Below are 27,975 nucleotides of genomic sequence, written 5' to 3' on the forward strand. Positions count from 1 at the left end.
TTGGCCTCATCCAGCAGGGCTCTTCTGTTCTGCTGGGCCACCCCCTCTCAGCCTCAGCTTCAATCTCCACTGTGCAATATGGAGATAAGAAAATAGCCTACACTGCAGGGGGGTTGTAAATGATTCTCTCCCAGCCTGAACCTCCTGTTCCCAACCAGCCATGCAGGCTCCCTCTCCCTTCCCTTCCATCCCCTCCTGGTGCAGGAAACATTTGCAAGGCAATGTTAACGCTTTGTGTGAAGTTACAGTGTAGCCACCCAAAAAGATTTCAACTGGTGGGAAAGAAAGAGCCCTCCTTCCTCTGCTTCTGCTTGGGAAAGCTGCGGGGGGGGGGGGAGGCGGGGGGAGGGGCTGATTTCCCAGCCCAGTCATCTGATCATCTGCCACTTTTACGACTGCAAGCCAGAGGAGAGAGGCTCATGGCGTCCAAAGTAAGCCGGAAATGCGGGGCGCAGACAAAAGTTGACCCTCTTGGCACGCGCATCTTCAGTGGCACAATGGTCCAGTCTCATTCCTGGGTACCCGGGGGGTTGATTGGCTAAGGAGGGGGGGGGGGCGCGGGCTGCGGGGCGGTCGGTGATTGGCGGGCTGCGGGGCGATGGAACTTTGGAACTGGGGATGCTGCAGCCGCCGCGCGCGCGGAAAAAAGGTGCTCTCTGTCAGTACAGGTGAGCTGCAGCTCCCGCAGGTAACTAGGGGGAGCTCCTGAAGTGGGGGAGGCTGGGGAGTGGGAGGCCCTCTGGGGCTGGAAGGGGCTCTTCCTTCCCTCTGACTCACCCTGAGCTTGGCATTTTCCATTAGGGCCTGAGGGGTGGAGGGGAGGGAGAGAGTAGTGGCTGGAATGCACAGCCTCCTTTGTCTTTCAGAGAGAAGACAGGACAGAAGGAGAGCAGGGCCTCTGAGAAGAGTTTCATCAGGGGGTACAAAGTTTCCCCTGAGCCCCCTCCCAGAGCAGGGCCCATGAGAGGGGGTGCCTGGGCTCAGGGTCAGAAAGAGACCAGAAAATTCCTGGGATCCCTTCCTGGGATCTGACACTTTCTGATCTCACCTGGACCCACTGCCCACGTGGGATACTGGGGGCACTGCTGTTGGCCACTGTGAGATACTGCAGGCCGCTACAGTGGGCCACTGTGAGATACAGGAAGCTGGACTAGATGGGCCTATGGCCTGACCCTGCGGGGCTGTTCTTATGAGTTCTTTTTTATGGTAAGGTAGCGGCCGTGGGATGCTGGGTGCGCAGCTGATGCCACCACCAAAACCCAAATGAACTGGACCTAGGAATGCATACATGACACTCTGCAACACAGATGTGAATCTGGAAGGAAACTGGCCTGCTACAGTAACGCTTTGGCTTGGGGATCCACTTGCCATGATGGAGCATATAAGAACTCAGGGACACAGCTGCAGGAGTCAGTTTTGGTGCACACAGGGTGCTTTCCATTCTAGTGTGAGCCTAAATATGAAGATGCTAATTTGCTGCAATGAATTTCTACATTTAAAAGATTTTAGAGGGACTTGGGAGTGTGTTTGGTTTTTTTATTACTGTATCTAGCTGCTGACATTGACATCACACGGACAGGTGGACCTGGGCTCTGCATCGGGAAGTCCGATAGACCAGATTATTCTAGCTGTCGCCACCCTGCCCATACCCTGTTTCTCCCACCTTCTGCCCACTCCCATTGCCACCTTCCCCTACTCTGTTTCCTCCTTTGGAAAGGGCCCCCCCCAAAAAAAAATCTTTGTACCCCCTGATAAAATTCCTCTCAGGGGCCCTGTCCCAAAGTGTGGGGTGAAACAGGGTGATGGGAGGGTGACAACAGCCTCCAGGTGTACTGGACTTCCTGATGCAGAGCCCAGGTCTACCTGCCCACTTGGCATCAGCGGCTAGAAAAAGTAATACAGAAAACCAAAGACGCACCTAAGTCTCTTTAAAATCCTTTAATTATAGAAAATCATTGCAGAAAATTAGCATCTTCGTATATAGGCTCACACAAGTGTCCCTTGTGCATCAAAACTTACTTCTGCAACTGTGTCCTTGAGCTCCTCTACTACATGGCAAGCAGATCCACAAGCCAAAGAGCTACCGTAGCAGGCCACTTTCCTCCCAGATGTGACACTACATTAAGGAGAGTCATGTATGCATTCCTGGGCCCAGCGCATATGACTTTTAGCAGCAGCCATGCACCCAACAGTCCACATGGGCAGCAAGTCCAGGTGAGATAGGAAAATATAAGATTCCAGGACATTTCTGGGCCCTCATTTTGACCCTGGGCCTGCGTACAATTTGTCCCCTTTACCCCCCTCTGATGGGCCCATGAGAGCTCTTAAAAATGGGAAACAGAAGAAAAAGCAGACACAGAAAATCAGTTGGGGATTTGAAATAAAAACTCAGGGGTCTTACTGTTGCCAGTAGCATGGGATAGAAAAAAAAAATAAGGGAGAGAAGTCTCGTATTAGTGTTATTTCATTTTAACATATACTTACAGCATGATCCTACCCATGTTTGTTGGGCATTCATTCAGCACCATTACATTGTCTCCACTTTAAGCTTTTTTTTGGTCAGTCTAGCCCAGCTGCATATGACTGAGGGCCCAATCCTATCCAATTTTCCAGTGCCAGTGCAGTTGTGCCAATGGGGGGGTGCGCTGCATCCTGTGGTGGGGAGGCAGCCACAGAGGCCTCCACAAGGTAAGGGAACATTTATTCCCTTACCTTGGGGCTGCATTGCTGTTGTACCAGAGCTGGAAAGTTGGATAGGATTAGGCCCTGAGTCAATTTACCTATTTTTAGAACTTCCAGTCAAAACTGAATATTATCCACATCAGAAGGAATTATACTTATTTAACTGGAATCGGGTTATTAGTTGGCATTTGGAATTGGCTGTCAATTCTGAAATTTATGGCTAATAAGAGAGTCAAGGAGCTTAAAGGGATGATGATGATGGTACTTAAACTATTTATATACTGCTTTTCAACAAAAGTTCACAAAGCGGTTTATAAAGAAAATCAAATAACAGGATGTTTTCCTGTCCCAAAAGGACTCACAGTCTAAAAAGATGCAAAAGAACACCAGCAACAGCCACTAGAAAGACACTGTGCTGGAGTGAGGAGGACAGTTACTTCCCCCCTGCTAAATTAAAAAGGAGCAACCACTTGAAAAAAGTGCCCTTTACCAAGTACCCCTTCACGAGACTGGAAAGTGGAACCACCAGTGTTTAAAATAAGAAGTACTGTAGTTGGCGGAAGGAAAAAAGAGAGTTTTATTTATCTATTTTTAAAGAACCATTGCTTAGAATTGGTTGGCAACCTTCAGTCTTGAAAGACTATGGTATAAGCCTACAGCACCCGGTATTCCCAGGCAGTCTGCCATCCAATTACTAACCAGACCTGACCCTGCTTAGCTTAGAATTGTGACCTCAAATTCTAGGCTGAAATTCTAAACACACTTTCCTGGGAGTAAGTTCTACTGAACACACTGAGACTCAGTACTGAGTAAACATGCACAGGATTGTACTGTCAATGAGTCTTTTTTGGAAGTTTCCCATGGGTGCTTTCAAACAAGCATTTTAACAAGCCGTTTGGGGTTTGTGTGAGAACATCTAAAGGCCAGTTTGCATAGAAGTGTCTTAAGTATGCAGTTGAAAATATGATGTTGGGACAAGGCAATGTTTGGAAATCTGTTTATTATATGCATGCACACTAAAAGGGACACAGCCATGGCAGCTACAGAGCTGTTGCTGAGTTTCTCTTTCAGCATCTTTCATTATTTTCATTTTTTGTCGAGATGCTGAATTTTTTTAATCCCGTTCTCCCCATCTCTGTTGCTGACAACTTAGCTAAAACACCTTTCCTTTCTCCATCATATTTTTTATTCCAGATTGCCAAACTATCACTATGATTTGCTTGATATTTTTTTTCCACCAACAGGATATAGAATAATCATAGAGTGCCAAGTTTGATTGCCCCATCTGCCTGGAAGAAGGAGAATGGAAAAGACTTCAGTAGAGCCAGTTAAGGTATGAGATTGCGGAATTGTGATGCTGTAAGTTAAATAGACTTTAACGTAAGGAAAGATCATGCTTAGGGGCATAAAGTCAGAAAATGCAAATCTTAGAAGAACAGTGTGTCTGGCCTGCATTCAAGAAGACATGAGAGTCCATTCCAAATTCTCCTTCCAGACCCTCAGATGGGGTCTGAGGCAGGTGGGGCCATGTCCTCTTAATGCCAAGTGTTGCCTGACAGTCTCTTGGAGTCTAATTATGTAGTTAGGTTTCCTTGTGTGTCTAGACCGGATTGTGGTCATTTATAGGGTTCCTCATTTTCCAACCAAGGACATGGCAGCTATGTGTCATAACATAGACATTTTATGGTCCTTTATTCCAAGACAAGTTGCTGATTATCCAGATAAAATAAAACATTCCTCTTTATTTTCAGGAAAATGAAACTATCGATTTTCCCAATCATCAGCTTGGGGTATTTTGAAATTTATGTCCTTGGGGTAGTTCATAGCAGATTTTAGGAAGAAAAAGGAAAGGGAGAAGGTTATACAGGGCTTGCACCAGTTTATGTTTATCTGTATTTATCTCTCTTTATTTCTGGTTCAGGTGCTCTCTTTAAAAAGCTATAATTGCTTCACCAAAACTGTATTAAGAATCCTCAGACAATTTCGAAAGGAAAAAAGAAAAACAGACAATGGAGATATCCAAGATACAAAGACCTGTTATACACAAAATACATTATAGACAAGAAGACCTAATAAATCTTCTCTAATTATTACAAATTTAATTGTATTTTTTATGTGCAGGGGAGGGATTTGGATCTGGTCCATAATGATTCTAATTTTTGCTTCAGTATTCCGTGGTCCTAGAGGTTGGGAACCCCTGCTTTAAAATATGCATCCATTCACACACACACCCATCATAAGCAAATTAATTGCCTGTTATAGTAGTGTTTGACAGATCTCTGCTTAAGCTTGAAAGAAACTACATCATGATGTTAAGGAATGTGCCTAAAATTCTTACTTATTCTACTTATACAAGTTGCACTCAGGCCTCAGATTTTTTTTAGGCCAGCACACACACAATTCTTCTTTAAGAAAGGGAGGTTTCTGCTTATCTTGTGATCAAATTATTTTGGGAGTTTCTAAAGATTGACCAAAGGGGTTGTGTGTGTGTTTTACAGAAGCCGTTGACATTTGAAGATGTGACTGTGACTTTCACAGAGCGGGAAAGGGCTTTGCTGAATCCCAGCCAAAGAGCCCTGTACAAGGATGTTGTCATGGAGAATTACAAAAACCTGGCGTCATTAGGTAAAGAACATCCTCATTTGAGAAGCGTATCATCGGTGCTTCCCCTGCAAACCTTATTTTTCAAGAGGAAGTGTTGATTAGATTGCTTCCTTTCCTTCTCCAAAGGGCATAGTGTGGCTTCCAAGATAAAGATATCTTTGACATTGTGCTTTCATTATCTGAGAGCTCTGAGACAAAGTTAGTTAATGGTAGGGAGACAATGTGGTTGGGAAAGGGATAAGTTTTAGGAAACTGACTAAACACTATCATTGCTGTTTATGATTTATTCAGTCGCCAGTGTACTGATGGGCATCATACACATTTGTTTAAGGTTCTTAGAATATTGACATGCATTTTTACAAAATGGTTCTAATCAACAGTTGGGTTGTCAGTGTGGCATTCTGCTGAGTCATATCTTTCTCAGCCCTACCTGGAGATAGCAAGGACTGAACCAGGGATCTTCTGCTGACAAAGTATGTATTCCATCACTGAGCTTTGACCCCCCCCCCTTGCATAATGCCTTCCTTCCACACCTGTCTCTCCTCTCTAAATAGAAATTAAGAATAGTAAAACAAAAGAAGGAAGAAAAAAGAAGCAAGTGGGGGGGCTGGAGGTGTAAAGGATGAGATACATAGAGGAGAAAAGGAAGGCATTAATATGCCTTTTAATGACAATGCAACTTTGCTCACGGGCTTAAAATCAACAAACAGCCTATAATTGGACTTACTTCCAACATGGATAGGATTGGGCTCTAGGATTGGACAAACACTTGTGGAAAGGGAATTTATAATGATTATAAAAAGTCATCTGAGAATTGGGAGACTTCAGAAGGCCAACAAAGCAGAAACAGGCAAGACATCAGGAATGTTGTGTTGATTGGCAGTTGAACCCATTGCCCAGGAAAGGTGCAGGGTAGCTGCCTCTGGTAATTTGTGAAGGAAACTGGATGAGTGTCTGTCAAGAATTGTTTAGGAACATACAGTAATACCTCCATCAGCACAGGAAATCTATTCCTCCAAAGCCAAGTACTGCCATGAAGCAGCACTTACTGAAACACCACTGAAGACAGTGGGAGCTGAATAGCCCCAAGCTACCCAGAATACAGTGCTCCCATTGGCTGCCGTGGTTGTCAGTGAACCCAGGATGAAGATATTGTGAAACTGCCCTAAAGGAGTTGGCATTATGTGAGGTATTACTGTATTCTGTTCTTTTCTTTCTTGACAAGGACTTCCGGTTCTAAAGCCTAACCTGATCTCTCAGCTGGAACAAGATGAAGAGCCACGGATAGCAGATTTTCAGTGCTCTGAAGAAACTGAGATCTTCTTTGATACCAGTTCAGGTGAGAGTTCAGGGCTAGCAAAAAAAATTCTTTTTAAAATCCACAAAGTAGCTACCTAGCACCTTTTCTTGGATGCTCTTCAATTTGATTTCCAAGTTGGGTAGTTTGCTGCATTCCACTCCTTACCATGGCTGCCATTGCTGAGTCCTCTGCCCTCTGCAAAGTGCTATCATTCCAGAGAGCTTGGAGACTGTGTAACATGGCTATGTTTTAAGCAAGGTTGCATTTGGATTCATAGACTTACCTGACAATGTGTAGGATGCACTTTGCTGGAAAGCTGATCCTGGCTGAACCTGGGAATGCATTCATTTTCTGTAGTTAGTACTGGGTTATGTTATGGCAAAATGAATGTTTGACATTGAGGACTGAGAAAACAGGATAAAAGTTATTGCCAAACCCTTTTAAGGAGTAGCTTTTCATTTCATAATATGTTTCATGGTTACCATATTTTCACTGTTGGTTCCCCCCCCCCAAAAATGTCCTTTTTAAAAAAGCCCTAAAACAGAGGAAGCTGAGTTATGCAGAGCCAACCTTTCCGTCCATTTGCCTCAGGATTATCTGCCCTTACTGGTGGTGACTGTTCAGGGTTTCAGGCAGAGGTCTTTCCTGATCTTACTGGAAATACCAGGAATTAAACCTGGGCCCTTCTGCCAGGGAGGGCCCAAGGAGACCTACTGCCTCTGTACGTGCTATTTGGAAGGTGGCATTCCAGCCTCCTACCTTCTCCATGTTGTTGCTTTTTGCACACTTATCTACTTAGTTTGCATATCCACTCACCTTGCATGGTCCCTTTAAACAAAATAGGAAGTGCGGGAGCCCCCAGTGCACTTCCTCTTTTGTTTAAAGCAGTGGTTCCCAACCTTTAGAAGCCAGCAGACCACTGAGGCAAAAATTGGAATTGTCATGGACCACTTGAATTGTGGTGAGTCTGGTCTCTGCCTTCTCTGGTGGTCCATCTCCCAAGCACTCCCCCATGAACTGTCAGAGAGGATGGAGAATGGCCTGCCCACAGCCACAGCTGGTACTTCAATGGTTGTGGCTGTGGGCAGTCCATTCTCTGCCTTCTTTGGTGGTCCATGGGAGACTGCTTGCACAGTGAGAAACTGGAAGTGATCAAAGATGTGTGTTTTTTTGAGACCTTGCGGATCACTTTTCAGAGTCTCGGGGACTACCTGTGGTCCCTGGACCACAGGTTGGGAACCAGTGGTTTAAAGTGACCATGCAAGGAAGGGGCAAGGTAAGAGGGTAGGAAAGTGGATTGCCACTCTCTGATTCACTTCCTGCTGTCTTTTAACAATTGGAGCAGCTCCATCCCTAGTGCAGTGGAGAAATGTAGCAACAGACTCTAGGTGCCTTTGCCTGGAGTCTCTTTGCTCCCTGTCACGTGCTGTTTAACATGAGTTAAATAGTCTGCTTTGTTAATTGGCAGTCCTTGTAAGCATGCCTTCTGCATGCAAAGTAGGTGCTTTACCATTGAAGGTTATGGCTTCTCAAAGTCCCAACTTACACAATTTGTTTACAGGGAATGAAATGACATGCAGAAAGATGATGTAACATTTTTACTGGAAATACTTTAGTGTCTTTAGCACCCTGGGTAAAACAGAGGATGGAGTTAGTGTTTTTCTTGTATCAGTTTTAGTTCTTGAATGTTCTTTGTTCCCAGACTCATGCATGAGTCCCCTGGATCTGTATTTACCCTGTAACCAAGCAGAGGATTTTGGGGAAAAGCCATATGTATCCTGCTTGTGGAAAGTGTTTTTTTTAATACAAAGCACATCTTGACTCACCAACATGTGACCACACAGGGGAGAAGCCGTGTAAGTGCATGGAGTGTGGGAAATGTTTTTCTCACCGTTCAGAATTCGTGCTCCACCAGAGCGTCCACACAGAAGAGAAGCTGCCGAAATGTTTGGAGTGTGGGAAATCATTTACTCACCGGTCCAACCTTGTAAAGCACCAGAAAGTCCATGCAGGAGAGAGACCCTATAAATGTTCTTTTGATCCTCTCGTGGTGGAGGAAACCAATACTCCTACTATCCCAGCTACTCCTCTCAGCAACAAGGGGCTTCCTCACCGCCCAAGGAATCCTTGGTGGAGTGAGGGGGAGTTGAGAGCCTTTATTGATATTTGGCGGGAAGAGGATGTTCAGGTGGCTCTTGCCAAAAATTACCGAAATGTGGAGCAGTTCCGTTACATTTCAGAGAAGCTGAAGGAGTTGGGCTTCGTGAGGGACCTAGAAGCTTGCAGGAGTAAAGCCAAGGAACTTCGGAGGAACTACAAGATGGTGAAGGAGGGCAATAGCCGTTCTGGGCGTTCCAGGACAAGCATGCCTTTCTTTGACGTCCTTGACCAATTTCTCTGTGTGGACAATGGGGTGGTGGTATCCCGGATGAACGGCACAGGGGTGGTGCAAGAGAGGAGGTGCATTCCTGCATCGAGGGATGTGGACGAAGAAGCGGATGGCAAGGAAGAAGTCATCATGAGCGCGGTTCCTGTCAACCCCGACTCCTCCTCCTCCCCACTGCCCGGTCCATCGGCATTGGATGAGTTTTCCCAAGCTGCAGGAGATGCAGAAAGCCCACTGCCTGAACCACTGCAACATACATCTGCAGAGCCAGGTAATTCCTTCCTGTCCCTCATAGAGAATACTTGGGAGAGTTGCACGGGGTGGCTCGTTCACAGGCATGGGGAGAGGCAGGAGGGAATGGGGCTATTGTCTTTCTCACCTTTGAAACTGATACAGCATAGATTCGACAAGCACTCTATTGAGAGCCTGGATAGTGAAGTGCAGTGGTGGCCAAATCTGTTTGGACCACATCTTTCCATTCCACCCAGGTGCCATGTGTATAGTCCTCCCTGATCAGGGTATAGGGATGCTCTGGGCACTTGCGTCTGCTGCGCGGCAATCCAGAAGGCTGCGCAACAGGATGTCCAGGCAGATGTGACTGCTGAGAGCATCCTTGTACCCCAATCGGGGAGGATTACATATGGCACCCAGGTGGAAGGGTAAGATGCGCTCACCAGGCAAACGGATTCGTCTGAACACTGGATCTGGTCCCTGGGCCGAGGTTCGAGCAGCCCTGGTTTAGTGGTTCAGGAATTTGACTTAGATCTGGGAAGAGCCAGATTCAAATCCTGCTCAGCCATGGAGCTTCCTGGGTGATCTTGGGCCAGTCACTGTTTCAGCCTCAGCTACCTCACAGGCTGTTTGTGAGGACAAAAGGAGGGAAGGAACCATGTACACTGCCCTGAGCTCCTTAGCAAAAATGTGAAAAATAAATAAATAAAACTGAACTTTCCTTTCCAGAAAGTGAGCAGAGAAGGCCTCAAATGAGCAGCGCAGAGAGAATGCGGCATCTGAGGAACAGGCAGAAGCAGCAGCGTCTCGAGTTCTCCCGGGAGCTCCTGCAGGGAAACCGAGAAATGAGCAACAAGCTCATGGAGACCCTCAGCTGCCTTCAGGACAGAGATCTGGCAGTGCGAGAAGCCTGCTTGGAGAGGGCTGCAGCCAGCAACGAGCGTGCTTTGGACAATATGACCACCAGGCTGGAGGCCTTAGCGGAACGGAGGTCACAGGATATCAGGATGCTGGTTGGGGCTGTTGAAAGCACTCAGCGCTTAATGAGCAGGTTCATGGAGAGACAGACTGCTCTAATGGAAGCTTACCTTTCCAGGCCTGAACCACTGCAAGCTGAGAGGGGGGAAAGCTCTAGGAACTGGCATCCCTGAGGGGCTGGGCTGTCCCCCTGTTGTGAACTTTGCCACACCATTAACCAATTCATTTGCCTGAATTTGTTCTGCGTGGATTTACAATGAGCTGTTGCAAGATTTTGATGCAGCAGCCATAAACAGAACTATTTGAGATGAACTAAGGCAGTGGTTCTCAAACTGCAGGTCCAGGACCCACCAGTGTATCGTGACCTAATTTTTGGTGGTTCATACAACTGTCAGGGCAGATGAGGCTATGCACATCAAGGGTTAAACAAGCTGCTACTGTGGGGGAGCGTTGTTGCCAAATCACCATTGCAAACACATTGCTTGGCATTTAGAAATCGGGCAGCAACCTCTAGGGCCTTTTAAAAGTTTGAGAACTAGTGCACTAAAGAATGTCTCTAATAAGTAACATGATCATGAACTGATGGAAAAATAAACCTTTTTTCACAAAACCCATCTTTTTGTTTGAACTATGAATTACTGTGGCCCCTTGCTACTGAAGCAACTGGAAAGAGCATCTCCAGTCTCTCGGGCAGCCTCCTAAGGTGCCCTGTCCAGGTGGGTTCTCTGTGGGGGGGGGGGGGCAGCATTTGTCATCATCCCTTACTAGAGGGTGGCTCTAGCTCCAGTTTAACCTTACATGGAGAGAGGAGGAATGTGGGAGATGGTTATGACCACTGGAACCAGCTGTTTGTCACAGCCTACTCTTTCAAGCAGAATCCTTCACTGTCCCTTTAACTGTCCAAAGCCTCTCTCCACTGACATCCTGCACTAACTGAGGATGTAGTTGAAATGCTCCTGCTGCAAATTGGGGGGGGGGGGTTGTGATTGGGAGGGCTTCATTAGCCATGGCTGCAATAGGTAGGCAGCGGTCCCCATGATTACAGATGGGATACCAGCCCCATTTATTACCTCCACTACAATAGAAGGGACATCTGTAGGATCCTGGCATCTGACTGGTGTCCCTGTAAAAATATCTGTGAAGGTTGCCCTAGAGCAGTGTTTTTTAACCTGTGCAGTGTGACCCCAAAGCTTTATTTGAGGGGTCACAGCAATCTTTCAAAGCCTGTGCAAGAGAGAGCTTAGAGCCAATCCAATAATGGTACTGCCTTATCAAAATTGAATTCTTGGTGTAATCCTGCACTGCCTGTTCTCACTGTCTTGCCCTGCAGCTCCTAAGGCTGAAATCTCACAGCGTTGTTAGTGGAGAAAATGGGGTGGGTGTGGGCAGATTGGGTCTTGAATTCTTGGTGTAATCCTGCACTGCCTGTTCTCACTGTCTTGCCCTACAGCTCCTAAGGCCGAAATCTCACAGCGTTGTTAGTGGAGAAAATGGGGTGGGTGTTGGCAGATTGGGTCTTGGGAGGGACGCAGGACCAGTGGTGGGTCCCCAGTCTTATATCTTTTTTACCGGTATTTATTTGGCTCATGATATGAAAAAGGTTGAAGAGTGAAGGTGTGAAGTCCTAGAGTCCACAACTGCCTGGAACATAAAGGAGCAGTACCTCTTGTGGTTCAAGTATGTGTTGAACATTTTTTGCGAGAGACATGATAGTCCTGCAGACCTGGTTGGGATGAATTAATTGGTGGTATGAGTGTTGTGTTTCGTTTGCATTTTAGTGTGTGGCTTCCGGACAAAGGAAGGGAAGAAATTTGTTTTATTTTATGAAACTTAGACGCTGCCTTCCCCATGCCAAAGCAAATGCCCAAGATGGCTTACAAAGCTTTAGAATCAAGTACAGAGTATCACAAAAAGTAAAAATATCAAACAAGGCAGTAAAACATTAATTTTAACACTACATAGTGAAAAAGAGTATAAAAATAGAGAAAATTTTAAGGGAAAAAGAAAAAACTCATTGAGTCAGTGGTGGACAGACAAGTCCAGGGAGAAATGGGACTGGGCTCTATGCTAATCTGATACCTGTTCAATCTAGAAGTAAAAATTGAATTGCAATTCTTATCCCCAAGTCTGGTGGACTTGCTTTAGAACTACTACTTTTCAAAAATGTCCAATGTTGGCCTGAGCAATGGATGTGTAGTGCTGATAAAGCCCTTGATTGTATTGTTAGCATAGCGTGGACAGTTCAATAAGGTTTGGGATTGGCTAACTGCAGCAAACGTACTTGTTGCCTGGAAAAGAAGCAAAAATCCTCCTGCATCGGAACATGGAAAACCACTATGCAGGAGGATAGCTGAGTATTATTATTATTATTATTATTATTAACAGCATTTATATACCGCTTTTCAACAAAAGTTCACAAAGCGGTTTACAGAGAAAAATCAAGTAACTAATGGCTCCCTGTCCCAAAAGGGCTCCCAATCTAAAAGGATGCAAAACACCAGCAGACAGCCACTAGAAAAGACAATGCTGGGGTGAGGAGGGCCAGTTACTCTCCCCTGCTAAATAAAAGAGAAGCACCAACTTGAAAAAGTGCCTCTTACCCAGTTAGCAAGGAGAAACATTCAGTGGAGGTGGCAGTGTTTGGATAGCTAGAGGCTGGTCAAGGGGAGTAACATCAAATGATTCTTGCGTAGCACAATGCTCTCCATTTCCAGATTTACTGGGTCAGCAGCTGAATAGACCTGATCCTCACCAGACGCTCCAGCCTTCCCAGCATCAAGATCACACGCAGTTATCATGGTGCTGCCTGCGACACTGACCACTCCCTGGTGTGCAGCAGAGTGAAACTGCAAACAAAGCGACTGTATCACACGAAAAAGGAAGGAAGACCTCGCATTGATACCAGCAAGACCCGGGATCAGAGAAAAGTGGAGGAATTTGCACAAGCGCTTGAGGAATCTCTTCCAGGCCCGGCCGATGCAAACGCATCCAACAGATGGGAACATTTCAAGAATACCGTTTACAACACCGCCTTGTCCATATTCGGCAAGAAGACCAACAAGGCGGCAGACTGGTTTGAAGCCCACTCTGAGGAGTTGACGCCAGTCATTGAGGAAAAGAGGAGAGCTCAAGCAGCATACAAGGCCTGTCCCAGTGAGCGCAACCTGCAGGTCCTCCGAACTGCTCGCAGCAAAGTCCAACAGACTGCCAGGAGATGTGCTAACGACTACTGGCTCCAGCTCTGTTCTGAGATACAGATAGCAGCTGACACGGGCAACATCAAGGGGATGTATGATGGTATCAAGCAGGCCCTAGGTCCAACACAGAAGAAAATTGCCCCTCTGAAGTCTGCCACAGGCGAGGTCATCCAGGATCGGGCGCAGCAGATGGAACGCTGGGTGCAGCACTACTCTGAGCTATATTCCAGAGAAAATGTAGTCACCGAAGAAGCACTGAACAACATTGAGTGCCTGCCTGTGCTGGAGGAGCTTGACAGTGAACCAACCCTAGAAGAACTTCACGTGGCCCTGGACTCCCTTGCCTTTGGCAAGGCACCTGGAAAAGACAGCATCCCTGCTGAAGTCCTAAAATGCTGCAAAGAGATCATCGTCACTGAGCTGCATGAAATCCTCTGTCTCTGCTGGAGAGAAGGTGAAGTACCTCAAGACATGAGGGATGCAAACATCATCACGCTGTACAAGAACAAAGGTGACAGGGGTGACTGCAACAACTACCGCGGCATCTCTCTCCTTAGCGTTGTAGGAAAGCTGTTTGCCCGAGTTGTACTAAAGAGGCTCCAGGTACTTGCAGAGAGCGTCTATCCAGAATCGCAGTGTGGATTCCGAGCCAACAGGTCCACCACTGATATGGTATTCTCCCTTAGACAACTGCAGGAGAAATGCAGGGAACAACGACAGCCACTCTTTATAGCCTTCATAGATCTCACAAAGGCTTTCGACCTGGTCAGCAGAGACGGCCTCTTCAAGATTCTCCCCAAGATTGGATGTCCACCCAGGCTCCTCAGCATCATCAGATCTTTCCACAAGGACATGAAGGGCACTGTTGTCTTCGATGGCTCCACATCAGACCCTTTTGACATCCGAAGCGGAGTGAAGCAGGGCTGTGTTTTTGCACCAACCTTGTTTGGGATTTTCTTCGCTGTCCTGCTGAAGCAGGCCTTTGGAACTGCAACAGAAGGCATCTATCTCCGGACCAGATCAGACGGAAAGCTCTTCAACCTCTCCAGACTGAGAGCAAAATCCAAAGTCCAGCTGAAATGTCTGCGTGACTTCCTCTTTGCCGACGATGCAGCTGTCACTACCCACTCTGCCAAAGATCTCCAGCAGCTCATGGATCGTTTTAGCAAGGCCTGCCAAGATTTTGGACTGACAATCAGCCTGAAGAAAACACAGGTCATGGTTCAGGATGTGGACTCACCTCCCTGCATTACAATCTCTGAGCATGAACTGGAGGTTGTCCATGACTTTGTGTACCTTGGCTCAACGATCTCCGACACTCATTCTCTCGATACCGAGCTAAACAAGCGCATCGGTAAAGCAGCTACCACGTTTTCCAGACTCACAAAGAGAGTCTGGTCCAACAAGAAGCTGACGGAACATACCAAGATCCAGGTCTACAGAGCTTGCGTCCTGAGTACACTTCTGTACTGCAGCGAGTCATGGACTCTTCGCTCACAACAGGAGAGGAAACTGAGCGCTTTCCACATGCGCTGCCTCCGACGCATCCTCGGCATCACCTGGCAGGACAAAGTTCCAAACAACACAGTCCTGGAACGTGCTGGAATCCCTAGCATGTATTCACTGCTGAAACAGAGATGCCTGCGTTGGCTTGGTCATGTCGTGAGAATGGATGATGGCCGGATCCCAAAGGATCTCCTCTATGGAGAACTCGTGCAAGGAAAGCGCCCTACAGGTAGACCACAGCTGCGATACAAGGACATCTGCAAGAGGGATCTGAAGGCCTTAGGGATGGACCTCAACAAGTGGGAAACCCTGGCCTCTGAGCGGCCCGCTTGGAGGCAGGCTGTGCAGCATGGCCTTTCCCAGTTTGAAGAGACACTTTGCCAACAGTCTGAGGCTAAGAGGCAAAGAAGGAAGGCCCATAGCCAGGGAGACAGACCAGGGACAGACTGCACTTGCTCCCGGTGTGGAAGGGATTGTCACTCCCGGATTGGCCTTTTCAGCCACACTAGACGCTGTGCCAGAACCACCTTTCAGAGCGCGATACCATAGTCTTTCGAGACTGAAGGTTGCCAATACCTAGCTGAATAGAGGAAACTGGTAGATCTGTCTGTTATTTATCTTTTGTATGTTCTGACTCTCCCACCAGTCATAGATCATTGTAAAGAACCTATTAATCCAATTGGAGATATAGCATAACAGAGAGTACTGGTTACTGGGGGACAGGGGCTTTCCCATTTTGGATTTTAAACTGAACTGTCTTATTTTATTCTCACTCTGTCATATTCCTCATATTATAATTGTGTTGATTTTTATTTTGGGGCTGGTTTGTGACCTTAATCTGAATCAATCAGCCTTACAACAGATGAGAAGGCAGCTCCCTGCCCTGAGGGGCTCGCAATCTAGAAACAGGCACAGGAATACTTCCAACCCTGCCTCTGACTGAAAGTAGCCAAGATGTTTTTTTTTTTCAATTGTGCCTTTAGCAGACCTCCTGGGCAACCCAATCCTGAGCTGCCCGCAGCACCCAGGCTCAGCAGCTCTGAGGAGGGCTGCTGCTGAATCCTGTGCCTCCCGCGCTACCGTGGGAGGCACCTCAGGAGAAGGGGACTGTCTCCTCGGATCCGCCTTCTGCCCACCCCCTGGCACACCTCCCGCCCACCCCTGCTGGCCTCCCCCCTCTCTGGAAGGCCTCCCCCACGCCCCCATCCACACCCCCGCCTCCCAGGGCTAGCACTGGTGGGAGCCTGGGGGTGAGCCCTGCAAATGTGCCTTACGGCACATTTGCGACTGTGGTCTGCGGCACGGAGCCGTGCCGCAGACCACAGGATTGGGCTCTAAGGCAACTAAGCCTAAATCAGGCCACATGAAACAACTGCATATTCTTCCTCCACTTCCATTACCACCACCACTCCCTTTCTTCTTTTGTCTCCCTTGTGCCTATTTCTAGATTGTGATCCCCTTGGGGCAGGAACCTGCCCTCTCATTGGTTGTAAGTGCCACCACTATCCACGCTGATGGCAACATGCAAAGAGCCAGGTACCAACAAGGTGACTAGATGTCATAAGCACAAAAGAACATAAGAACAGCCCCACTGGATCAGGCCATAGGCCATCAAAGGGAGGCATGTGATGACTGGCAGTTCTGGAGAGGGAAGGCAGGAGGCTGGAGCTCCTGCCTGATGACCAAGGGCCTCAGGTTCTGCCTCCAGGGAGGAGGACAAGGGTGTCGTGAACCCCCTCCCCCTGGCTTGGTCTGAGGCTTCCCCTGCAAGGAACCCCAGGGAGGTGGACACGCCACCCAGGGGTCCCATGAGACCATCCAGCTGCCCCTTGGCACCCCGCCAGGTGATGCACTGAGGACCCCCCCCCTTTTGGGGGCACCCCTCACAAATATATTAGACAATGCTACCATGGTAGCATTTGGGGAAATGTGACAGACCTGTACTTTTAACAAGCTAAGGTGTATATTTTAACAATGATAGTAAATGGGACTTACTCCTGAGTAAGTATGGGTAGGATAGCAGACTAGGATTGTGAAAAGTTTTCCTGCTTGATTATGTCACTTCCAGTGGGTCCTGACAGGTTGGCAACCTTCAGTCTCGAAAGACTATGGTATAAGCCTACAGCACCCGATATTCCCAGGCGGTCTCCCATCCAAGTACTAAGCAAGCCTGACTCTGCTTAGCTTCTGAGATCAGACAAGATTGAGCATGTGCAGGGTAACAGTTGCTGAAGACAGATTCTTATTCTAAAAAGTGGGTCCTGGTGCTAAATATGTGAGAACCAAATTTATTGTATATAATTTATTAATACAAGAAGACTGTGTGCTACCTGTGGGTGGGGGGGAAGGATGATATTTAAGTTTTTCCAGGACATGAGGCTGAAAAAGAGGACATCTGGTCACCTTGGGTTCCAACAAACAGAGACTGAGTTCTTCCCTATTAAATAAGGACACCTGGAACTTGCCATGCCTCAAAGGGGAGAGGGAAACTACAATTCCCAGGAGCTCTTGGGCTTCCCGTTGGAACGTTGAACATCACAACGTTCCATGGAGGGCTAAGGCTGTTGAGCGATTGGCTGAGACCAAGAATGGTTGTGAAAGGCGCATGAGCCTTGCAGACCCGGGGGGGGGGGGGGAAGGTGAGTGAGTTGCAAGAGCAAGAAACTGCTTGGATTTGTTTGCAAATGCAGGTAAGGTGGGGGAGTGCAAAGGGGGTGGTGGTTTGTGCTTGCTGGAAGTTAGGGGGGGGAAATCCCCTTGCCTTGGCTTTGTTGTGTGTTGTTTTGCTTTATGGAAGGGAAAAGGAAGTGACTAGGCTTTGCATCCCCCTTTGTAGTTGGGAGGGGGTGGGGAGAGAGAGAAGAACAAAAAAGCAGGAGGGAGGCAAATGTAACCTCTTAAAATGGTGGAGGTGGAAAAAAAGATTAAAAGTCCTGGAGGTTGCTGGTGATGAGTTTCTTCTTCTTCTTCACCATCATCATCATCACCAATAACATCCTTGATTGGCATAAAAGCAACAGCAGCAGCAGCAGCAGCATCCCAAGCAAAGAGGCAAAATGAGAGATTCCACCCTAACACATTCACAAGCATCAAAGAGGCAGGTTAGATTTCCTACTGCTCCATTGCCTGTTGCAGAAAAACTGCCACCCTCTCCCTATTCTAGTTTAATCATGACAACAATCGCCATCCAGACAAAGCCAGCCTTTGAAGATGTCGTGCACGGTGATAATTTTTAAAACAAGACACGGATCCAGCACTTTTGGTGATGCAAAAGACTGAGATGTGGATCCTCAGGCTTAGATATGTCGAGCGACCAAATCCAGCCTGCAAAGAAAGCTCGCCTTTCTTAGCTGCCTCGTTAAAAAAAAAAAAAAAGACTGATCTCATTTCTCTTGGTGCTGCTGCAGTACTATAAAACCCCAGCTCAAAGGCAGGTCTTGTTATGTTTACATGCGTGCAGGTTCCATCACGGTGCCCTCTAAGTCTTGTGGCACCTTAAAGGCAAACAGTTTTATTATGGCTTGAGTGTTCACAGCATACAGCCTGCTTCCTCTGCTGCTCCTCTTGTATTTTCACCTCTGCTTGAGAGCATCATAAAAATCCCTGCAATGCCATAAAACTCTCTGCCGCAGTGGTGGAAAAACAAACACTGAAGGCGACACAGATCCGCAAGGGTCCTTGTGGATTTTTTTAACAAACGGGCTGTACAGTCGTCCCGCATGCCTGCCATCTCTCCTTGCTGAGATCATATGTATTATAGATCATGTGTAACTTACTCATAATACCTGGGCTTCTCACTTTGCTTCACCTCTGCCAACAATGCAGATCGTAAGGTCTTTGGGGCAGAAACCTGTCACTTTTTAATGTTTATCTCTGCAACATCATATACATGGATAGTGTTTTATACAGTAGATATAAATATTGGATAAATTTAAGTTCATTGCGGGTTACAAGTCATAGTAGGTATGTGCAAGCTCTTGGTTTCTGAGGCAGGCTATCTCTGATTGCCAGATGCAGGGGAGGGCACCAGGATTCAGGTTGTGCCTGTTGTCTTCTGTGCTCCCTGGGGCATTTGGTGGCCCACTGTGAGATCCAGGAAGCTGGACTAAATGGGCCTTTGGCCTGATCCAGCGGGGCTCTTCTTATGTTCTTAAGTTTAAGTAATTAAGCCCAATTTCTCATGGCACTGCCATCATCAAAATGCCATATTCATGGAGCCAAATCTTTTTCTTTGTATTATTACTACTATTAATAATAATCACTAGTATTTTGTTACTTATAGGCTAACAGTGATGCCAAGTGCAACTCTGTGTTGGGTCCTCCATGATGCATGTACCTGGTTTGCCCCATAATGTTGCACTGGGCGCTACCAGTACTACCAGTATAGAGTGCTCAGTGGTTGGTCTGGCCTGGTGGACCCTCTCATGGTCATGGGCCCTTAGCCATGATCTAACCAGGCCAATTTTTAACACCACCCCTACTGCAAACCATCAAAAATAAATCAACCATCTGAGGCTTGAATCTACATTTGCAGCATAAGAAGTTGGTAGAATAAAAATGTCCCTCCACTCACTTATCTGCTCAACTGCCAGCTGACATCTGTCTCTAGTGAGTACCATTGTACAAAAACCGTACAACAATGCAGAACTCCATAATTGCTACATGGATACTAGGCACATTATAACAGTTGCATGTTCAGTGCATTTGTGCATGCAATGTCTCTAATATTTACAACAGTCCTGTAAGACAGTTCGACTTCCACCACCACCCACCATGTTGCAGGTGAAACAGCAGCTTGCTGAAGGCCACCTTGTGAGATCCCTGGCCATGAGGGCTGGCTGATGATTGGCAGGGGGTGCCCACCTCTGTCCATCCACTTGCCTCTAACAGTGCCTCCTGGGATTGGGAAAGGAAGGGGGGATGGCGTGAAAGGGGAAATGTGGAAGAGAGGAGAGTGGTGGGCTAGACAAGACTCCGGAAAGAGTCTCTCTTGGGAAGACTGCCTTTTTGACTTATGTTCTGTCAGAGCTCTTAAGAGAACTGATATGGTCGTGGAGACTGAGCATGGACTTTTTGTTCTTTCAGGGGCCAGTGACCTTTGAAGATGTGGCCGTGTATTTCACAAAGGACCAGTGGGCTCTACTGGACCCTGACCAGAGGGCATTGTACAAGGAAGTCATGATGGAAAATTATGAGAATGTGACTGTGCTGGGTAATGACCCTCCTTCTATGATTGTTGGGGGCTAAAAGACTTTAAAAATATCTTGTCAGGATCTCCCTGCAGTGTGTTCTGGGTTCATTTGATGGGGTTTGTGTCTTTTATGTGTAAGTTACAAGAGATCCTTACTTTATTTTTGCCTTACTCCCTCTGCACACAACCAGTGAGTGAGGAAGTAAAATGGAATTGCGGTTTGTGGATTTTACTGGACCCTGGTTGCCTGTGCATTCATCTGGGTATATTGTAACAATGAAGGCAGGGAGAGTTCCTTGATGTGATCTGGAACCTTGGCTGGCCCAACATCTGTGGCTAACTAGAGTGCTTCCATTTTACTTCATACAGAGAGGATAACATGTGAACAGGGCTTTGGTGGTTCACTAAACATTGAACTTGGGAGTTATTTGCTTATTCGGTGGCCTTTGACCGGAGACCAAAACTCTCCACCCAACTTATCTCACCAGTTTGTTGTAGAGTTGAAAGTAGTGGTGGAAGAGCTATGTATGTGACCCTGAGTGCCTTGGAAGGAGGGTGTGGTAGTCATATTCTGGACCTGGATTAGCTTCCTGAGATAGCAGTTGTTCTATGGTTGTCCAAAGATATAAGAATAGATATATAAAAATTAGTAGTGTCTTGTATATCTAAGCAGGACCTGATGACTGCTGCAGCCCCACTGCTTTGGAGAAATTGCAAGAAATGTAAAGTAGGAGCTCACTTCATTGTTTTGAAACTGTGCACAATGGCAGTATTGAATGGCCATGAATTGTGTCTTCTGGCTTCTCATCATGTAGGAAGGAACTGACCCATTTGGTCGATAGGTTGATTCTGACTTCTTGATTAAGTGTCCAAAGTGCCTTTTTGATAAGCAGGTATGGGGTTTTGGTGCATTATTCATTTTAACCTTAGATTAACTGTCTCTATTTCTTTGGACTCCTTGTTGGCGAATCCTTTGGGATATTGGGAAGTAGTCATTGAAAATAACTGAAATGGAGTGCCCCCAATCCCCAGCTTACCCTAGTGATTCCTCTTCCCTCTTTTCCTTGAGAAGAATTTCCAGTCACCAAGCCTGACCTCGTCTCCCATCTGGAACAAGGGGAAGAGCCTTGGGTGCCGGATTCTCAAGTCTTGGATGGAAAGAAGATCTCTGACACTAGTTCAGGTGAGGCATTGGGTTAAGCCAAAAGGAGGACAAAGAAAGCAATTGGTGCTTGGCTGGAGCTCGAATTGTTCTCTGGTCCAATTTTGGCACACTAGACAATTGACTGAATGGTCAGCTTTCTCCACCTGGCTCCGCTTTGGGGCCTTGGGGACCTAGATGAAAATGAAGCAGCTCGCACAAGTCATACGTCTGCCCACCCCACAACTGACATGCTCAGAAGTATCCTGTGACCTGGGACTCTACCACTTCAGGATAAAGGTGGGTGTGTGTGTGTTGCATGAATGATTGCTCTCAAATGTTAAGAACTTCCTTCAAAGAAACAAAATGTGACTTGAGGGCATGTTTTCATTTTGCAAGGTTTTTATGTTTGGTTTTCCACCTCTGGCTATATACCTGCTGAGGTTCCTCTCAAGCAGGTGTTGCCTCTGTTTGTTTTTTACCCCTGTAGATAACCCCAAGAGAAAGCACTTGTGCACCGTTTGTGGAAAACGTTTTACTCAGAAACCGAATCTTACCAGACACCTGAGAATCCACACGGGAGAGAAGCCATATAAATGCTTGGAGTGCGGGAAGTGTTTTGGTTGTCACTCACACCTTATGAGCCACCAGATTGTCCATACTGGCGAGAAACCCTATAAGTGCTTGGTGTGCGATAAGTACTTTGCTCGCAAAGCACACCTCGCCAGACATCAGGGAATCTATGCCGGGGAGACACCCTACAAATGCTTTGAGTGCGGGAAATATTTTGCGTGCCAGTCGCAGCTTGTGATCCACAATAGATACCACACGGGAGAGAAGCCCTATAAATGCTTGGAATGTGAGAAATGTTTTGCTGACCCGTCAGCCCTTGTGAGTCACAAGAGAATCCATGCAGTGGAGAGATCCCACAAATGCCTGGAGTGTGGGAAGAGTTTTGTTCAGCAGTCTCACCTCCTGAAGCACCAGAGAGTGCACACGGGAGAGAAACCATACAAATGTCCGGAGTGTGGGAAAGCTTTTGCTGACCGTTCTGTTTTTGCGAAACACCAGAGAGTTCATACGGGAGAACGACCCTATAAATGCTTGGAGTGTGGGAAGACATTTGCCCGCCAAGAACACCTCGGGAGTCACCGGAGAGTCCACACAGGGGAGAGACCCTATAATTGCTTGGTGTGTGGAAAATCTTTTGCCCGCCAATCGCATGTCGTGAATCACCAGAGAGTTCACACGGGAGAAAAACCTTGCAAGTGCTTGGAGTGTGGGAAGTGTTTTTCTGAGCGCTCCACCTTTGTAAGGCACCAGAGGATCCACACGGGAGAGAAGCCTTACCGGTGCGTGGATTGTGGGAAGTGTTTTGGTTCTCCTTCACACCTTACAAGGCACCACAGACGCCACACGGGAGAGAAACCTCACAGTTGCTTGGAGTGTGGGAAAGCATTTGCAGATCGCTCAGCTTTTGTGAAGCACCAGCGTGTCCACACAGGAGAGAAACCCTATAAATGCATGGAGTGCGGGAGATGCTTCGCTAACCGGACACACCTTGTAACCCACCAGCGAGTCCACACCGGAGAGAAACCCTACCACTGCTTGGAGTGTGGAAAAAGGTTTAGTGCAAATAGAAGCCTAATTCAACATCAAAGGCAACATATAGGTGAGATACTACACTGTGTAACTGTAACACAAAAATTGTTTATGTTGAATTTTTAATGCTTCTTATACAATTCAGAGGCACTAATTTCAACAGTAATCTTAGTTTTTTTTTGCATCATCAAAACTTTCTTAGTTATCTTAAATTTTGTGGTGTTATCTATCCTGTTACCTGGTGCATTGTTATAGATGTTGTATTCCACAACTGCATAGCATAAATTAGACACGTCAAGTAGACACTATTTATGCTGTGCAGTTGTAGAGCAACTACTGGTGCTGTGCCAAAAATAGCGGCAACTTTTGAGATCCTTGAGCCAAAATTAATAAAGAAACATCAAAATATTCAGATAAACACAAAATTGTTCAAATTGTGTTACACAGTGTTATTAATTTTGTAAAAATTTACTCCATCTTTCTAAATGCTCAAGCTGCTTCTCAAGATCAAAACATAATTGAAACAATGAAACAATGATAAACACTTTAAAGATAAGAGATGAGTATCGAATAACACAGTCCAAAAGAGCAGAAGTTAAAATAATGATCAGCTGGCATAGGGCAGGTCTCCTTTGGTAGTGAGCGTCATAGCAAAGGCACAGCCCTTGCTAAGGCAAAAGTAGTAGAGAAAAATATTAATTCAGCATTAGTGAATGCCAAACAAAGTCAAATGCATCTTATGCTTTAGGGTCCCTTATGCTTTAGGGTCCCTTTTAGGGAGAAGGGCGGGTTACAAATAAAGTTTTTTTATGATGATGATGATGATGCTTTAATTCAGTGGTTCTGAAACTTTTTAGCACAAGGACCCGTTTCGTAGAATGATATTGATGTCATAACCTAGAAGTGATGTCATGGCTGGAAATGACACCATCCATTTAGGCTTCAAACCTAAGCCACACATCAGCCAAAGGTTCCATTACATAGTGCACTTTCCAGTGTCCTATCTTCCCATCTCTTCAGGGCAAAGCACCAGGCCTCTCTCCGACCAGGAGCTCAGCTTTGTATTTTCAGAGGCAGCTGAACTAGGTGCTATGAGACACACCTGAAATTGGCTCACAACCCACCTAGTGGATCCCGACCCACAGTTTGAGAAATGCTGCTTTAATTCATATCCCATGTGTCTCAAGGCTGCACATGCAGGGTTCCCAAGGTAGCCTCCCATCCTGGCACTGACCAGATAAAGGCCTGCCTAGTTTCAGTATGTTTATTGCAGCATGTGCTTTCTGACCTGGCCCTGGCTGGGATCCATGAAATGGGAAGAGTGACTGATTACATGTTTGGATTCTTGACTGCCTGGTAGGACACGCACCGGGTTGAAACGGCTTCTGTCAAGTTCTGTGGAATAGCTAGAAAGAAACAATCTCCAACTCTATTATAACAGGTCAAAAATTTCGGTCTTTGGTAAATCTAGGAAGCTATTTAATTGGAATATTGGAGGTAATAAAATAGAACAAGTGAACCAATTTAAATACCTAGGAGTTTTTTTAAATCATAAACTTTCTTGGATTCCCCAGTGCAGAGCGACTAGAAACAATGCCAAGAACACACTCCAAGCATGTATATGCTTATTCTATAATAGAGGCAATTCTTACTTTCCAGAAACCCTCAAGGGCCTTAGAGCTAAAACTATTCCCCAGTTTTTATACGAAGTTCCAGTTTGGATGAGTGCTTGGGATCACTCCCTGGAATGGATCCAGAGTGTGTTCCTATGTAAAATCCTTGGTATGCCTGATTGTGTATCTTATGCAGTACTCTGCCACTTCTTCAGTGCTCAGCAGGGCTATTTTGGTTGGAGTCCATGGCCTGGTTAAGAAATCTTAAATATTGGCTCAAAGATCATTACAATTCTGGTTTGAATGGTGTACTTTCCAGTCTTCTACAAGAACCGGAGTCTTCCAGGGAGATACTCTTTTTTTGAAAGGAAAATTAGAACTATGGGCCTTGATTTAGATATCAAGACCCATTTAGATTTAGATATCAAGGCTCATTCAAATTGGAGCAAGCTTACCATCAGATTAATTACAAATTATGAGAGCCCTGAGTGGTTCTAGGATGGTTTAATACTACAAAACTTTAGGAGGTAAATAGAAAAGCAAAAGTACAGTTTGGGGGAGTGGAGTAACTGGAGGAATTGCAGCCAGATGGAAGTAAATTACTAAGGGTGGGTATAAGGTGTTTGGGGTGTGTGTCTTAAGTTGGAAACTATTGCAGCCAGACCCAAGCCCCTTACTTTTTGTGTAGGATAACAATGTAAGAAACTAAAATGAGGAATATGTTATGAGGATGTAGAGTTAGGATGTTCTGTGATCTCTCTCTGGTTCAGTTTTATTTTTCTCCCATGGGTTATTTGGTTTTAGTAAACGAAGCGGAACTACTAAAGCCAACTTTAGGAACTTTCCCCTTTTAGCTGGATGAAGGTGACATTATTTCTGTGTCTCTTTTTCACCCCAGGATACCCTCTGGGCAAGTGCATGGAAAACATTTTGTTGACCAATCAAGCTTTTGAAGTTGGAGAAGCCACACAAGAAAACAAACTTTATGATTGGCTTGCCTCTGGGAAATGGCTGACCATCGAAGGGCCCCTTGTCCATAACAAAGGACTCCACACAGAAGGGGAAACCTTAGGGATGTCTTGATTCCTTCCCAAAAGCCTCAGCGTACATTGTTTAATTCTCTAATATGGAATTCTTGCAGCAATGCAGTTCAAAGCTGGTCAGAATACATGACACTAGCATTGAAATGGACTTTCAGCAAATGTGATAATAGTAATTTCAAATTTCACTGTATGGATTCTGAATTTGAAATTTGACCACAGAATATGAGTGCTTTAGATGTAATTAGGCAGTCTCCTGATTGTTTTGGTTTTTTATCAGATGTCAAATATTCATTTTTTGACAGATCATAAGCTATTCATTTTAAAATAGCTAGATACTAGTACCATTGCATGTTAGCTACGAGGTATTGATAGACATTAAATACTATTGCATGATGATTATCAAATACTACACGCTATTTTATTTCACCTATTTAATAGTGTCACTATTGCATGGCAGTCATTAAATACGAATACCTTTGCATGTTGGCTATTGGATTCATTTAAATACTAAATGCCATTGCATGTCAGCTATCAAGTTAGTCAGTAGCCTTGCACGTCAGATAACAAATATAGTCGAGTATTAAAATACTGATGTATGCCAGCTATTAGATTAGTTACACTTTTGCATGTAATCTGTGAAATAACTACTGTCCAATATCGTTGGCTATCAAATTTTGACCCTAAATGACTGTTTGGCATCAAAACACAGAGAGCTCAGTTCAGCTCCGAATGGGACACTTTCAAAATGAACAGTGCTGAGGTCTCCCCTGGGTTTGGGTGGGGTGAGGATTTATGTATGTATAACATTCAGAAGGTTTAGGAATTGAAATGGGAATAACTGAAATGTTTCTGGTATATGGCGGGGGCGGGTGGTCAGGAAGGGGAGTTCCTTCTATGGGGATTTGGGATAGGGAATATTCCTGTGCAAAACATGAATATCTGATGCATAGAACTGTACTGTACATCTTTTAATTGGGACATGTTTTCATTGGTTGCATTGACTTGAAGACTAACTGATATGCATGAGATATTCCTGTAGGGATTATTCAGAAGGGTGTGCCTTATTTCAGTTCTTCTCCCACACCCTTAACTATGTCCAGGAGGATCACTCCAATGCTTTTCCCCACAAAGAGGATTATATTCAGTGATGTCTTATGTCTTCTATGGGTACCCAGAATCCCCCACTGTCTAGTGAAGAAACAATCCTTCTGTTGCATGGTGAATGAAAGCCTGGTTAACTAGATGCAAAAGAAGACAGGCGGGGCCTGTGTTCATTGTGTTGAAGAAGATTTAACAGGTGCAGTTTGTCATACAGGAGTTAGGAAACACAACCCATGCCCAAATCTCCCTCACTCTGCACAACTCTTAATGGTACAGAAGTCCTAGTCTTTGTTTCTAGCTACTTTAATGGAGGCACATCCTGAGAGCTGGAGCAGACCCGACTCTGGCAAAGAACAAATACTTTCTGAGTGGTGAACTAAGTTGCCTGCTTGTCCAGTAAGCAAATAACAAATTGTACTTACGAACTCCCTGTCAGTCCAGAGGCTCAAGCAGCCTACAAAGGAAAGGGTGTCTGGGTGATGTCTGTGACCCAGATGGCCATCCCAAAGATCCCTTGTTTTGTTTAATAACCATTTGTTCACTACAGCCGAAGAGGTTTAGAACACAGGTTTAGAATAAAATTTGTGTGTGAAAAATGAACACTGCTACAACATCTCCCAGTTCAGCAGTAAAGTGGCCAGGTAACAGACTGGCAAGTGGCCACCCAAGATGAAGGATCTGTCTTTAAAAGATTTATGGAGGGAAATTCATAGGTTACAGACCATGGTGACAATATGCAACCTCTGGGTTTTACAGGCAACCTATCTCTAAATGCCAGATGGAAGGGAGTGGCAATAGGATATGGTATCTTGTGGTCTTGAGTGCTCCCTGAGGGTTCTGGTTGGCCACTGTGAGATACAGAAAGCTGGACTAGATGGGCCTTTGGCCTGGTTCAGCAGGGCTCTTCTCATGTTCTTAAGATGTGTAGTGGCACATGTTAAGTGGTGTAGTGGCTGTGGCAGAAAGAGGCCTAGATTGAACTGGCTGGAAGACAGGTTGATGATGAAATTTTCAAAAGAAGATATCAGAGGGGAAAAAGGAATTTCATGTTCAGTCCCAGACTAGGAGCATTGGTGGGGTAAGAGTCATTCAACTAGGAAACAGACTTCCATGGATGTCACTTGGGGAAAGTGAGGTCTCACCCCCAAAGGACTGATCAAGCTGGTGGTAGGTAACTTGCATCTTCTCACTAGAGATAGACTAGAAACTCTTTGTATTTGGTTCCAGTGTGTGTGATTTGTATTTTGTATTCCACTTATCCCACCACCTCTTCTCCCCTGTCTTTAATAAATGTATTCCTTGATTTACTATAATCAGGCTCAAAACATTATTTAAAAAGAAATCCTGTCTTACAATTAAAATTCAAGGCATTGCACAGTCTTTCCAGAAACACACATTAA

The 27,975-nt window shown here is 45.7% G+C and overlaps 2 protein-coding genes across 10 annotated transcripts in view; one reads left to right on the forward strand and one right to left on the reverse strand.

The window, feature by feature from the left end:
* The window catches only part of LOC136641548 (zinc finger protein 91-like), a 543,065-nt gene that overhangs the window by 71,560 nt on the left and 443,530 nt on the right, over window positions 1-27,975 (reverse strand). The gene's annotated exons all lie outside the window — the stretch shown is intronic.
* LOC136641552 (zinc finger protein 665-like) lies at window positions 368-27,888 on the forward strand. 9 transcript variants are annotated; one of them, XM_066617440.1, is made up of 7 exons: window positions 395-431; window positions 2,564-2,688; window positions 3,927-4,015; window positions 5,181-5,307; window positions 6,512-6,625; window positions 8,431-9,243; window positions 9,933-10,767. In XM_066617440.1, exons 3-7 carry the CDS (start codon window positions 3,986-3,988, stop codon window positions 10,352-10,354), a joined length of 1,506 nt encoding a protein of 501 aa, XP_066473537.1. In that variant the 5' UTR covers window positions 395-431; window positions 2,564-2,688; window positions 3,927-3,985; the 3' UTR covers window positions 10,355-10,767. The 9 variants fall into 9 exon arrangements, with proteins under 9 accessions (XP_066473536.1, XP_066473541.1, XP_066473537.1 ...); XM_066617439.1 differs by lacking the exon at window positions 2,564-2,688 and having other exon boundaries at window positions 368-431; XM_066617443.1 differs by lacking the exon at window positions 2,564-2,688 and having other exon boundaries at window positions 429-500.

The sequence above is a fragment of the Tiliqua scincoides genome, chromosome 2 (genome assembly GCF_035046505.1).
Source record: "Tiliqua scincoides isolate rTilSci1 chromosome 2, rTilSci1.hap2, whole genome shotgun sequence".
Lineage (NCBI taxonomy): Eukaryota > Metazoa > Chordata > Lepidosauria > Squamata > Scincidae > Tiliqua > Tiliqua scincoides.